The sequence below is a fragment of the Engraulis encrasicolus genome, chromosome 13 (assembly GCF_034702125.1).
Source record: "Engraulis encrasicolus isolate BLACKSEA-1 chromosome 13, IST_EnEncr_1.0, whole genome shotgun sequence".
NCBI classification, from domain to species: Eukaryota; Metazoa; Chordata; class Actinopteri; order Clupeiformes; family Engraulidae; genus Engraulis; species Engraulis encrasicolus.
The window spans coordinates 51,240,697-51,256,096 of record NC_085869.1 but is presented as its reverse complement, the minus strand read 5'-3'; the positions used below and the strand labels follow the sequence as shown (position 1 = coordinate 51,256,096).

Here is a 15,400-nt window from a genome sequence, read left to right as displayed (position 1 = left end):
TTTGGTTCCATACAAGGACGTGCATACGTAATGTAATGCATATGTAATGACGGGTTGTCATAACGAAGCGATAACTTTGTATTTCTGGACCCTCCTGGGCTGTGCTCGCTCCCCAACAGTCAGTTGCAATGCGCGCAGTAGTTAACAGATTCTTCCCCAACTGATTTAGGCTTCCATTACTTTGGGAAATTGTTGTGACGCATCCCTGATAATCTAGATAATGGATGCCGTTTCTCAGTTGTAAGACGGAACACTGTGTTGTTGCAAAAGTCTACTGCGAAACGGTCTGTGCCCTTCATCTTCAATGCCATTTCGGTGTTTTCTTCAGGGAAACACAATATCTGTTGCATGTTTAAAACACGGATGGCGTGTCTGAGTGTAAAGGAGAGTGTGACTCCCTGTGTGTATGTGTGTGCGTGTATGTGAGAGAGGGAGATAGAGAGAGAGGCTGAATTGGTGTATCCATTGCTTGTAGGCAGGTCTGCAAATGCGCCAGGATGGAGCGATCGCAGAGCTGCTGGAGATGACGCACACGACCCAGCTCCCGCAAAAAGTGTTTCAAGACGAACATGGCGGCAACTTAATGCAGGACCAAGATGACTGTGGCGATCGTGAGAAAAGATCCAAGGCAAATTGCCCAGATACGGACGAGGGAACGCAGCTGGCTCCAACGCGAGGACCTCGCCTTCTCATAACACAATCTGGGAATCGACGGACGGGCGCAGGCGGAGGGTTTGCAACAGCTGGTCTATGGGAGAGATAGAGCGCGGCCCCGAGGAGAGCACGGGAGAGAGGGATGCTGTCACCGAGAAGTAGGTTTTTCTCCGAAGAGCCATGGGAAAAGGGGATATGACAATTCATGGCTTGATTTCCGCAAACGCGCTAACTTGATCGGATTATTGGAATCGACTCGGCAAAAAAGTCAAGACGGGGAGAGCACACGTAAATCAGTCGTCTAAAACGGGTGAAATAACACGAGACAATCCCCTCAAGTCAATGCATATTGTTGCAAAGGAGCCGTCGAGGTGGAGTCGGCCAGTGCTGCCAGCGCTTTCCTAAAATATGACCAGAGGTGCTCGGACGTGTCGGCAGCAAGATGACGGCTTGAACATCTGGTGTGCACCCCGAGAGAACGAGAAGCCATTCACCGACTCGGAGAGGGCCCAGAGATGGCGATTATCTTTGGCCTCTCTCCTTTTCATAACTGTCCTACTCTCTAATCACTTGTGGTTCTGCGCCGAGGCTAAACTCACCAGGACCAGAGACAAGCGACAGGCCACTACAGACTTCATGGACACGAAAGACTACCTTAACCATTCACTACCACTACCAACCACCCATCACTCTTACAGCGGCCTCGTCGCTACAAATCAAGATGTTATTTTTATAGGGAATTCTACCCCACCTTTGTGGCGACTTGAAACTTGTCACCCCGACAGCGTTTCCAAAAACTGCTATACTTTCCTGAACGTGACAGAAGTGTGCCTCGGCCTCTCGGAGGAGGGGGGGACGCGGTCAGCCGAGTGGAACCTGAGCGATTTATACCTTTCTTTTTGTAATTCCTACTCTCTTTTGGATTTGTTTAGCGGATTTTCCAGTCAGGACAGGTTGAACTGCAGTATGGCGATGGCCGGCGACCTAGAAGGTTGCAAGCAGTGCTTGCGGGCTTTTCAACTCTCCGACCAGCTAGCTCAGGAGAATTATGACGAGTTTAAGCTTCTCATTCACAAATATGAAGTGGATGTATATTCGGTGCGGACGTGCATGGAAGAATGCAAGGTAGGGTGCACGCCGGGGGCAAAAGGCATGCATTGATTTTCTTGTGGTATAGGGCTGGTGGGAGGGGGGGGGGGGTAACTGCATTTACATATTTGGTAGCCATGGAGACCACTTAAATATGATCGCTGTTGGCTCTTCACAAGTATCAAATGCTGAGCTTTTCTGTGTGTCTTGGAGTATTATATGTTTGTATAGCCACATATTTGCTATTTGTTGCTCCCTGCTCACTGTAGTTATCCTCTGCGTGCGCGCCTGCGTGCGTCAGGGTGCGCGCACTTGTGGATCACTTTGATGTGGAGATGCCTTTATTTATTCAACCTTCCAGTTCATTTATTTATTTATCTTGTTTGAGAAAGACGGCGGTTCCTCACTGCTTGGCACATTTTCGACTTCTTTCTGGAACGCACATTTTTATTATTTTGACAGCACTGTTTGGGGAAATGCTCTGTCGATGTTTCAGCTCGAATGTAAAAAAAAATGATAATGCAAAACGTGAACTGTCGCATGTTCTCCTTATCAGGAACCTCGTGTGAGGGGACGTTTATTCAGTGACATCCCCTCCCCCCTTTAGTAGTTCCGGCTGCAGAGAGAGAGAGAGAGAGAGAGAGAGAGAGAGAGAGAGAGAGACCTTGTGTGATGCCAAATTTCAATAACCTTAATAGTGCGAGAGTAATTCATAGTCTAATCCACCGGAAGTTGCTTCCCTCCTGCTTTATTGTCCAGGTGATTTAGATGTCATTACTCATTCTGTGTGATGGGTGCCTATTTACTCCTGGAATATTTCCAATAATAATAATAATAACAATAATAAAAATAATAATAACAATCTTCAACATGAGGCCACATTTCCTGTGGCGACGGTTGTGTTGTTTCTTTGCGCTCAGGAAAATGCACCGAATGTGTGACTAAAAAACATTAGGCCTATCAGTGAATAACCCTTGCGAGGTCAGGTGGTCAGTCCAATATCTTTACCATGAAAAGGGGGCGGGGTGGTGATGTTGTGGTGCATTTGGTAGTCTAATACCTTGTCAACGGACCACTGGGCGGTTCTAGGCAGCTCATATGCTCTTGTAAATGCATGACGTTATCTTCCTTACTATTAATTCCCACCCTTAGTGCTGCGCGCACGTTGGAGGTGTGGCTTTGATTTTATGGGTTTTATGTGCGAATTTCTAGTATTTTTGTTGGTGTGAATCAGTGACCGAGTGAATGCAAGTTTTAAGCAAAGGCTAGAATCGCAGAATCACACAGACCGTTTTGAGTCATTCCAAGCCGAGCAGTGAAGCCACTTGAACGGCTGGATTGTCGGCGCTGTTCGCTGTCCTTGGTGCTGAAACACTGGTGCTGAAATCACTATCCGGAGAAGATAACCCGGGTTGAGATGTAGGCAGTTCTCTGCATACCGGTATATATGCACATGTGCATACAGCTTGGTGTCGTACGGCTCTCTCTGCAGCTACATGTCTTGTCAGTTAGCAAATACACAACAGAGACAAAAAAGGCCCTTAACCTCCACTGCTGTGACAGGCTGTGTGTCACCATTACCCTCTCCAGATCATGCCATTCATGTCACCTACTACAGTACACCAATGTAAATAGATAATCATTGTTTTGAGTGCACAAGGACGCCCCAGTAGAACAAAACGATTAATCCTCTACCTGTAATAGCATGGGTCACTTGACTACGTTGAAGGGTTGAGTGGCAGAGTAGAGGCGTTTTGCAATGGCCCTCCCGTGGAGCGAGGAAAATGTCACTTACACAAGGCAGCGTGCTCAGCGGCTCACCACCAGCTCCCTGAGCGACACTGCCTATACCTGGACGTCATCTCTTGGGCCTGCAGCCTGTCGTTAAGTTAGATTTTATTGCATTGTAAAAGGTAAAGAGTCTAGAGATTTTTTTTACATTCATGCATTGTTCTTTATGAACAATGCATATGCAATGCACTCTCTCTCTCTCTCTCTCTCTCTCTCTCTCTCTCTCTCTCTCTCTCTCTCTCTCTCTCACACACGCACACACACACACACACACACACACACACACACACACACACACACACACACACACAGGTATGCATACACACTCTCTCTCTCTCTCTCTCTCTCTCTCTCTCTCTCTCTCTCTCTCTCTCTCTCTCTCTCTCCATTCTAAATGGTGAATTTTCTGTGCAGCAGTGTCAGATCCACGCCTTTGCTTGCACAGGTGCAGACAGTGCAGAAGGAAGAGCGGGCTTGCGGCAATGTCACACAATTGACAGCTTAATCAAAAGGTCAGCAAAATCAAATCCTGTCACACTGTAGGCCTATATTTCCTTCACTGCAGGCATTGATTGGAAGGACAGACGTGTCAGGATGGAATGTATTCACGCAGACTGGCACTAACAGCTTGTTTTCACAGGCAGGGGAGGAAGACAAAATGTTAGTAACCTTTACATAAAATGGCCCCGTATACGAGATTGAAACATAATCTTGTATGCTGAATTTGGTGCTCTTTGTTATCCCCAAATCAAATGATTTTTCGTGTAGAAACATTTAATAGGAGCACACTATACAAGTACAAAGGCTAACTACAGATCTTGCCTGGAAATGTATGTTATAAGACTACCTTTGGCTTATGAGTAAATTTCTTGCTGTTTCCTACTTACAAAAGTGTGAACAACACCGCTATTAAGTTTTTCCGACGTGTTTTGGTCTTGTCAGTATGACAACTGTACTAGCGATTTTCCTTTAGAGCATCACTGCTGACACTGTTTCTGTATCTTGTATTCACATTTGTAGGGTACAGTAGCATTGTAAATGTTTTTGGCTGCATTACCGTAAGTAATTTGTATCGTGTTTTATTCATATTATCACTGAAGTTGTGAGAGTTTTAGTCCTTGAAATAGCAGAACCTGGTTAGACTCTGTGTAAACGTTGTGTTTGATTTCTCCCAACAGCAACCCTTTACATTCTGATGGGTATAGTTTTGGTAGTTTGTGAGGACTTCAAAACTACTGGACTTGCTTACAACCTGATGCTTGCATACAGCATGTAAAGCAGCAAACTCACTCATTGCTGTGTTATTTATGTAATTGCTAATAGACATCTCAATGACAGACATACAACTAAACAGACAGACAGACAAACTCTGTTTCTCTCTCTGCATTTTTTTGCCCAAGTGTTGCCTAACTATTCTGTAAGCACAATTTGGAGCACTGGATGAAGCAAGGCACCCTGTTGCCTGGCCCTGTCTCACAAAAGCTCCCCTCTGCTCAGGGGGTGTTCAGTTGAGTCAATACCTTCACGAGCCACGACCTTTTAACAAATGCATTAGGGTGCAATTAACAACGCACAGGGATGGATGGATGGATGTACTGCCCACCAGCGGGTTATTGGTTCAGCTTTTGGGGGAGTGAGAAGTGCTGAAAAGAGCTGTGAGCATGCAGCTAAGCTAAGGCGAGGGTTTTTGTGCAAAAGCCAGCAAGACGCAAGGATTTCATTACAAGCATAATGCCCCATCTGTTTGTAGCACTCGGCATGCATGTGTGAGCATGTGTAGGTATTTGTGCGTGTGTGTGTGTGTGTGTGTGTGTGTGTGTGTGTGTGTGTGTGTGTGTGTGTGTGTGTGTGTGTGTGTGTGTGTGTGTGTGTGTGTGTGTGTTTGTCTGTGTCTATGTGTCTGTGTGCGTCTGTGTGTATGAACAACCTGCAGTGTGTGTGCTGTATGTGCTCTCATCTGTTATGTGTGGGAAGAAATGACAGTGTTGACATTTTTAATTTCCCCAATTCTTTAAGTAAATATCTTTCAGTTTTGAAGAAATAGACTTCCTTCTCAACGTTTCATCACACACTTGTATTTGTGAAACACTTGTTGAATATTATTCGCTGTCACTGTCAATAAGATGTGTAACCTCCGTACAGATTAATTTCATACATATTTGTGTGAATGTGTGTGTGTGTGTGTGTGTGTGTGTGTGTGTGTGTGTGTGTGTGTGTGTGTGTGTGTGTGTGTGTGTGTGTGTGTGTGTGTGTGTGTGTGTGTGTGTGTGTGTGTGTACATGCGTGCCTTCATAGTATAAGTGTGCGAGTGCATATACAGTATATGCATGTGGCGTATATATGCCATGATGTATGTATAAGCAGTCCGCTCCCCACCCAACCCCACCACCATCCACTCCCACTCCCTCCCTCTATGCCCCACTATTCTCAGCACCTAATCACTATCCAATATGCAGGCCTGAGATAGAGCAGGGCCCAGCCCAGCATGTAATGAAATAAAAATCTGGATCTGTGGACTTGGCAGCCTTTTAACGCAATCTAAATTGCTAATCTGTTCTTATGTTGCTCTGACCTTTACACGAGCACAGCACTTTTGCCTTCAATTGCCCCACGTCCGTTTAATAATCCGTCATCGGCATCGGAAGTGAAATTATAATTTTAAGGACGCGATCATGTCCGCTGGTCTCTCTTTTTTTGTCTCCTCGCTATCGTTGGCGAATATTGTTTTTTTGGTCTTTTCATGGGCTTCTTTGTCTTGTCCTCTCAGTCTCAAGCCTTTTCCTATTTCCTCTTCTTCATTTCTCACCTCCCCTCTCTCTCTCTCTCTTCTTTTTGTCACTTAGTCTGGTATGGGTGGCTGTGTGTGCGTATGATAGCTTGGTGTGACCTTTTTGTGTTTGTGTGTGTGTGTGTGTGGTTGCTGTTGTGTGATGGGGCTGTGTGTGTGTGTGTTTGTGTGTGTGTGTGTGTGTGTGTGTGTGTGTGTGTGTGTGTGTGTGTGTGTGTGTGTGTGTGTGTGTGTGTGTGTGTGTGTATGTGTGTGTGTGTGTGTGTGTGTGTGTGTGTGTGTGTGTGTGTGTGTGTGCGCGCGCGATTGATGGTGTGTGAGGGGGCTGTGTGTGTGTGTGCGTGTGCGTGTGCGTGAGTATCTGTGCTCTCTTGCTGGTGGTTGCTGCTGGTGTGCATGTGTGTGTGCCTGTTGGTAGGTCCTTGTGTGTATGTATACATGTATGTATGCGTGTATGTGTATGTGTGTATCTGTGTATGTGTGTGCTGGCATGTGCCTCCGCATGTGTGTGTCTGTGTGTGGTATGAGCGTGGGGCCCTTGGAGAAGGACCTCCCACCCTACCCACACCCTCTCCACCCTCCAATCCCCTCCCCGTCACCCGTCACCCCCACCTCCTTATCGACTGGCTCTGCCATGGAGCTGGGTGTGGGAGACCTGGGGCTGCGTTAAATATGTATGCGACCAAAGAGACGTGGCTGTGCGCTGTGCACCGTGCAGCCAGCAGCACAGTACAGCGCTGGCAGAGCTCCTGCCGGACTCCTGTTTGCTATGCTAGCTAATGAGGCAGAAAAGCCCCCGCAGTCTGACCCCAGAAGATCCTCACGTCCAACGAACCACAAGCAACGAACGACCTCCTCGCTACAGTATCACGATACAGTACATAGCCCCCCACCCATCCACCCATCCAACCACGACAGCTTGAAGATGATTCTGTTTGTCAGGTTTTTATGGAGTGTTGCGTCTGCTGGTGCTGGGCGAATGTGACCGCTAATCAAGTGGCGTTAGCGGGTAGATGCTAGTCACGGGTCGTGGCAGATCGGTGCTCCGGGCAACGTTACAAAACTGTGAGGAAATCAACACCGCACACGATATGAAACGGCCACGCAATATGACACAGCCACATTTTGACATGCTGAACTGTGCAGTACGTTTGCCAGTGTCAATGCAACACTATGAGATGTGAATACAACACTCAGTAGTAGCCCTAGAGGGTATTTGGTCTCCATCTCAGTGTTGAATTAACACTGGGTAATTTATTGTGTTGATACAGAAAGAAACTATACTATGCACACTGCTACACCATAGAAAGGGGTAGCAAAGACTGCTGCACCTCCTGATGCATGTGCATCAGTGTGGTTTCCATATCTTCTCATTATAATGTGTCTTAGTATCTCATTCTGCTTATTCCTTCTTTCCCTCTCTGTCTGGCACCGACTAGAGCTCAGTTAAGTGAACGTGAAGAAAGATAAAGGTTTCTAATTGCAGTTTACTCTGTGCTTCTTAGATGGGCTAATTGTAGGGTATTATACCAAGATTTGTGGATGTGTGATGCAAGGCCCTCTGTCTAGGGTCAGTGCAAACAAGACATTAGACAGGGATGACGACAAAGCAGGGGTGCATTTCTCGAAACCGTAGTTGCTAACTATGTTAGCTACCTTGTTGTTTGCAATGAGATTTCTCATTAGCAACTACCCAAGTTTCTAACTGGCTGACACCTATGCTTTTGAGAAACGCAGGTTTGATAACTTACCATGGTACATTAACACCTTTGCGTCTTTGAGTCTATATTACCTTACTATCACCAAAATTGTAATGTCCAGGTCTTAATATGTTACTTAAGACTCTGAGTGAACAGGTATGCATGTCTAAACTTGCTATCTGAGAAAGCATGTTTGGTAGCTTCCCATGGTACATTACCTCATGACACAAGAGTCCTCCACCTGTCTTTTAATATGAGATTGCAATCTTAATACTCTTCTATAATATAATAATAGTACACACCCATCGGATGATCTCATCCAAAGTGACTTGAGGTTATTTAGGGATAGCCTAGAGAGCATTAATTACAATCCCTGAAACAATGTGGCTTTCAAGTGCCCGGGTGAGGGGTACTCCCACTTACCATTAGCCCAAAGCTGCCCTTTCCTATGAGTAGATTTTGTCCAAGCTAATTTAGCTGGCTGACTAAACCACCGTCTTTGAATACCCTGCTCAGTTACGCCTTAGGTGGATGCCAAACACACAGAGCTCTATTGATATTCAGTTGGTGAATGCAGGCAGAAATGCAAAAGGAAACCCAGACACAAAGCAGCCATTTACCAAACACATAGCCTTGGTAGCAATAAAAAACAACATCAAATAAATGTTCACAAAGCGTTGAGATTGTTCACTGTTGATATCTTAATCCTGATGTTGTTGTGTTGCAACACTGATAGCTTAATCCTGATGCTGTGTTGCACATTTTCCATTTTTGGCAGAATGGTCTGCTTCAGCATGAAGGGACATGTAGGTATGGCTCACTAAGGAATAATTATGTTTTTTTCTATCTTAAAGGTACACTGTGCAAGATGTTTAGTTGTTTATTTGAAGAATCCATGCTACCCTTTCACTATTGTTACCTTTTTCATGAATACTTACCCCCACCATTAAATTCAAAGTATTTAATATGACTGGAAAAAATGCACTTTTCATACATGAAAAGAGGGATCTTCTCCATTTTGAATTTCCAGAAATAGTCATTTTTAGCTGCAAAAGTATTTGGGCCATACTAGAAAATATTAGTTTATTACTTAGCAAACTTTCATGAAAAGATACAATTTGGCAAGAAGCAACCCAGTTTCAATGAGCAGCATAGTTGCAGTACCTTTTTTGACCATTTCCTGCACAGTGTACCTTTAACGTTCCTATTTTCATTCTTCAGTACAGTATGCTTTGTATTTACAGACGAGCACTTGGGCTTGGGGTCGTTAGGGTGTCTTCTCCGAAACCAACGGAAACCATAACGCACACACAACAAGATTACGATTTATCTTAAGGAGGCTCAAGGGTACAGCTCTCAATGGTTCCCCCAAGGGTTCAGTTCATGACCCCTTTGAAATTGAGAGCCGTAGCTCTAATATGATATATTTACCACACACACACACACACACACACACACATAGACATACGCGCGCACACACACACACACACACACACACACACACACACACGCACACACACACACACACACACACACACGTACACACGCACACACGCACACACACACACACACACACACACACACACACACACAATAGCACTAACACAAACGCACACACACACACACACAAACACACACGTACACACGCCACACACACACACACACACACACACACACACACACACAACACACAACACACAACACACAACACACACACACACACACACACACACACACACACACACACACAGAGCGTGAGAGACAGGCTGGCAGTAATGGAGAGAGGGGATCATATTTCTGTAACTGAAATTGTAAAAAATAGAGTAATAGCCTACCTGTAGTTGTGTTCCCTTCTTCCACACATCCACACATATAGCAACCACACAATGCACAGTAAAGCACACAAAGTGTCTAATACTCCACATGACAATACAAACACACACACACTCGCACACGCATGCACGCACACACGCACACACTCATATTCAGAGGCACACACACACACACACACACACACACACACACACACACACACACACACACACACACACACACACACACACACACACACACACACACACACACACACACACGGTACACACACTTTGCCCACACAACCCCACACACACACACCAGTGTTCTGGCTTTGTCCTTTAGCCCTTGCTGCTGTGTGAGCAGCAGGCGCCTCCTAAATCCCTTTTCAACTAGATGAGCCTCCAAAGGGCTGTAATCGATGCTTCGTGCTCGAGTCCCGCTAACCCTTTTTACCCCTGCGAGGGCAACTGGTTGCGCTACTTGTGAGAGAGACTGACAAAGGGGAAGGACGCCTCATCAGTTACAAGAGTTGGGGGCCACAGGTCCACACCAGAAGCCACAAGCTGGGCTGAGCTACATTTTGCTAGCTAAGTTAGCGCTGGTAGGGTTAGAGTTTAAGAACATTTATTACAAGTTGATGCACATAGTTACATTAACAAATGCAACAGTACTGTCTCATAGTAGAAATGTACTTAGGTGAAGACAAAGTAGTATTTACAGTTTTTTTCTTGATTGTTTTCTCAAAATTTCTGCAACCACGTCACAAATTCAAAAACTCACACGAGGGGCAAAACCCCTCACTTCTCCTGCAAAATGAACACCTTGTCTGAAAACAATGTACTCTCTTTTAATAGGTACTGCATTGTCAATACTATGTGATAATACTATACATTATGGTGCAAAATTGATAGATAGACAAACAGACAAGACTGGGGGAAAACCAAAGAATCATCATGATGATCGACACCATACATGAATTGAGAATGAAGCCATGAAAGTGAAACAGAGATCCGAGAGGTCACAACTTCAAACTCTTGCTGTCAAGCAGAATGTTGTAATCTGAAAGAAATTATGAGATGAATTCTCTAGCATGTACACTTCTGAGTGCAGAGCATGCACACCGAGACCTTTGATCAAAAAAGCATTAGAGCAGTCAAAGAGAATCCCATAATTTGAACTTCCGAGAGAGAGGACCAGATTTGTTGAAATGTGGTTATCATGCCGCATATTTTAGGGCAGTGGTTCTCAACTTTTTAAAAATAAATTCCCACATCTTTAGTCTGCCATGAAAACTGTACAGCTGTTTTCCGTACAACATTTTCATGTATGCTTCTGTGCACCCTCATGTACCTTTGATGTGCTATTTAGGTGGGGTCAAAAAATTACAAGGCTACATCTTATTTTGTGTTCAAATGAATTAAGTCTATTATAATGTAAATGCTTCATCATTCTCTCCCCTTCTCAACACCCCCAAGGACTCTGTAACGGCCCGTTAAGAAACACTGTTTCTACCATGAAGACTCGAGAGGCAAAATGAACGTTATTGACATTTATAGAACAATGCATTTTCAACATGAGTTTGAATAGTATGTGAATCTCCTTGGCACAGGCTACCGCCTTCGTGTTGAATTCCGTGGCAGACGCACATATCCTCCCATCGGTCTATTCGCTGGGAGAGAAAGGATGTGATGTAGAGGGACTATCCCAATTTCGTGCTGTGATTGGGTGATGGTCATGGGATGATGCTGATTTGAGAGATGCCTGTTGATGAGGGAAAGAGTCTGATCGGTCAGTAGACGTTTTGGAGACAGCCAAAGTCATTCGAATCTTCCTGGCAGAACTTACGCAGTATAGCTCCCATTTTAGGGCATTGGCAAAGCACTGTGAGAGAGGGCCAGACTTGAATATTTTAGGTGCATTGGAGTAATGTGTGAGAGGTCTTAATGGACAGCATTTGGTGAGAATCCAACAGGTAGACAGGCTAATGCACAGGGAAGTGGGCTATTCATTTGTAGCGACACATGTATTCACTGTTCTCCGGCCTGAGGACACACGGCACAGCATGCGTACAACACAGGTGTGCACTGACTGCATAGACGCATGACCCCAGCTATTTCGGCACGACCTGTCCTCAATAATTCGCTCATGGACACACACACATACAAACATGCCCAGCCACACAACGCACGCACACATGAATGCATATATGTGCCGGGGACACACACACACACACACACACACACACACACACACACACACACACACACACACACACACACACACACACACACACACACACACACACACACACACACACACACACTGTCCATCTGTCTCTCCAGAGTGCTGTGTATCTTCCAGCGGTAGCAAGTCCAGACCTGGTCTTCCCTTCCGGTGTAATTGAATTTGCTCCCCCATAATTCCCCTGTGCTGTGGGCCGGCCTTCCTCTGGGCCCTGCTGGCTGTTTGTCTGTCTTGTTCGTCTGTTTGCCTTTCTGTCTGTCTCTGACTGGTGTTGTCCTCATCTTTCTTCTCCTCTCCTCTCCTCTCCTCTCCTCTCCTCTCCTCTCCTCTCTCTTCTCTTCTCTTCTCTTCTCTTCTCTTCTCTTCTCTTCTCTTCTCTTCTCTTCTCTTCTCTTCTCTTCTCTCTCTCTTCTCTTCTCTTCTCTTCCCTTCTCTTCTCTTCTCTTCTCTTCTCTTCTCTTCTCCTCTCCTCTTATCTCCTCTTATCTCCTCTTCTCTCCTCTCCTCTCCTCTCCTCTCCTCTCCTCTCCTCTCTTCTCCTCTTCTCTCCTCTTCTCTCCTCTAATCTCCGCTCCTCTTCTCTCCTCACATCTCTTCCCAATAAAGAATGTTGTATTCATTCAACACTTAGGAATTTGACTTACTAATATTTTCTGGATTGTATGTAGTCCCAGAATGAATTAACACAGAATTTTCCACTCTCTTCTCTTCTCTTCTCTTCTCTTCTCTTCTCTTCTCTTCTCTTCTCTTCTCTTCTCTTCTCTTCTCTTCTCTTCTCTTCTCTTCTCTTCTCTTCTCTTCTCTTCTCTTCTTTTCTCTTCTCTTCTCCCCTCTCCTCTGCTTTGCTCATGTCCGCTTGGCCCTCCTCTCCTCTCCTCCCCTCCCCTCTCCTCCCCTCCCCTCTCCTCGCCTCTTTTCTCCTCTTCTCTCCTCTCCGCTCCTCTCCTCTGTCCTCTCCTCTCCTCTCCTCTCCTCTCCTCTCCTCTCCTCTCCTCTCCTCTCCTCTGCTTTGCTCATGTACCCTGAGGCTCATGCCCTGCTCCCTTTCCCTGTATGCAGTTTGTCTGTCTGTCTGTCTGTCTGTCTGTATGTCTGTCTGTTTGTCTGCCTGCCTGTCCGTGTCTGTCTGTCTGTCTGTCTGTCTGTCTGTCTGTCTGTCTGTCTGTCTGTCTGTGTCTCTAACAATTCCTTCCTCTAGTCATCTCTCCTCTATTCTGCCCATCTGTCCTGGGGGTGTGGTCCCTTTATTTCCTCTCCCCTGATTATTCTGTCTGTCTGTCTTTCTGTCCGTCTCTCTGTCTCTGCCTACTCATCTCTCCTCTGCTCTTCACACCTCTCCTCTGTTTGGTTCATGTCCCCTGCTATTTGTCTTCTCTTCTCTGTCTGTCTGTCTGTCTGTCTGTCTATCTGTCTGTCTGCCTGCCTACTTATTCCTTTCCACTCCTCTTCACTCTACTCATCTCCCCTCTACTCTGTCCATCTCTCTTGGGGCTGTAGGCCTTTTTTTCTCCCTCTCTTTGTTCTGTCTCTCTTACAGTAACATATGTCTGTCTGTCTGTCTGTCTGTCTGTCTGTCTGTCTGTCTGTCTGTCTGTCTGTCTGCCGCTCTTCTCACCTCACCTCACCTCACCTCGCCTCACGCCTCCACTCCACTCCGCTCTCCTCTCCCCTGTTCTGCTTGTCATCTCCCCTGGGACTGTGGGCCTGTTTGTCCCTCCTGTCCCTCCTGTTTACCAGCTCCCTTCTCTACTCTCCCTGTCTCCCTGAGCAAGGTGCTATACTGTACTGCGCCATAGTGAAGATCATGTGGGGATAATCCATCTCTCCTCTCTTTGATCCTTCTTTTCCTCCTCCTCCTCCTTCACAATTCCTGTGTTACTGTTTCTCTTGCTTTTATCTCTTGCTTACTCTGTTACTCTGCCCTTCCTTCCAGTCCTCTTTCAGCCCCCTCTTTACTCTCTCTCTCCCTCTCTCCCTCTCTCCCTCTCTCCCTCTCTCCCTCTTTCTTTCTCTCTCTCTCTCTCTCTCTCTCTCTCTCTCTCTCTCTCTCTCTCTCTCTCCTCTCTCTCCCTCTTTCTCTCTCTTCACCTTTCACCACTTCTCTTCTACTTTTCTCTCTGTCTATATCGTTTTCACCTCCTTGCTTACTGTGTCACTCTGTTATATACACACAGACATACAGAAAATGATATTGGGACAGGAAACAGGCACAAAAATCCATCTGTGCTGTTTTTTCCTCCTCTCCCCCACCCTCTACCTCACGTGTATACACAGACATGTACAAAGACCTTGCACCAGAAATATGCATATGAAAAAGGAGGAAAGGGAACTACGGAAATTAAATTCTTACTTGTTCTACATCGTCTGGCCCTATTTTAAAGTGGAGCTACCCTCAAATGTCAGCGTCTAATCATCACATTTCATATCGCACACTGACACGTTCTCTCCTCGTCTCTCCTTCGCTCCCTTGCTCATCCTGTTATTTACTGGTCCCTTTTTCCCTTTTCTTCTTGTTGTCAGGTCCGTTCCTCTATCTTAATCCACATCTGCCCCTGGCTTGCTCATGGCATCCGAGCCCATTGTTGCCACTGTCTGTCTTTTTCTCCTCTTTCCCCTGCTTCCTTTTACTCCCGTTCTCTCCTCTTTTTTTCTCTCCGCATTTTTGGCATGGTTTCTCTTTCATTTTCTCCTCTCCTCCTTCATTCCCTCCCCATCTCTCTCTCCATCCCTCCATTCATTTCTTTCCTCTTCTCTCTGTCTCTCTCTGTCTTTTTTCCTTTTTCATCCGCCACCCTGTATCCCCACTCGTCTGAGGAGCTGGGGCATCAGAAAGCCTTTTCCTGTTTTCATGAAGTGTCACATGACAGATATGGATCTCTGCTGCCTTTGTCGTCACCTCTATTACAGCCTCTGTCCTCTCTACCACACCAGAGAGAGAGAGAGAGAGAGAGAGAGAGAGAGAGAGAGAGAGAGAGAGAGAGAGAGAGAGAGAGACACACACACACACATACGCACCATGTGTATATGTATTAATGAATTAGTACATGTTTACTGTATAAATGAATTAGTCCATGTTTACTGCATTGAATTAGTACATGTAAACTATATTTTATGGTTTAGCAATACATTTCCTTATTCTCATGCCAATAAAGCTCATTGAATTGAATTGAATTGAGAGAGAGAGAGAGAGAGAGAGAGAGAGAGAGAGAGAGATCTTGGGCAAGAGCTCTGTCAATATATCAAACATTTCCTCACGTTCTTGGAATCGTTCGATCTCCGTCTACTTGGAATTAATTACATTTCTTTCATTATGTCTGTA

The 15,400-nt window shown here is 45.6% G+C and overlaps 1 protein-coding gene across 1 annotated transcript in view; it reads left to right on the top strand.

Annotated features, from left to right (window-relative positions):
- Positions 1-1,062: 1,062 nt before the first annotated feature.
- LOC134461856 (NALCN channel auxiliary factor 1) overlaps positions 1,063-15,400 on the top strand; it is a 208,443-nt gene continuing 194,105 nt past the window's right edge. The window contains exon 1 of the mRNA XM_063214696.1: positions 1,063-1,779. Coding sequence (XP_063070766.1) covers positions 1,063-1,779 — 717 coding nt within the window. The remainder of the gene's footprint in view (positions 1,780-15,400) is intronic.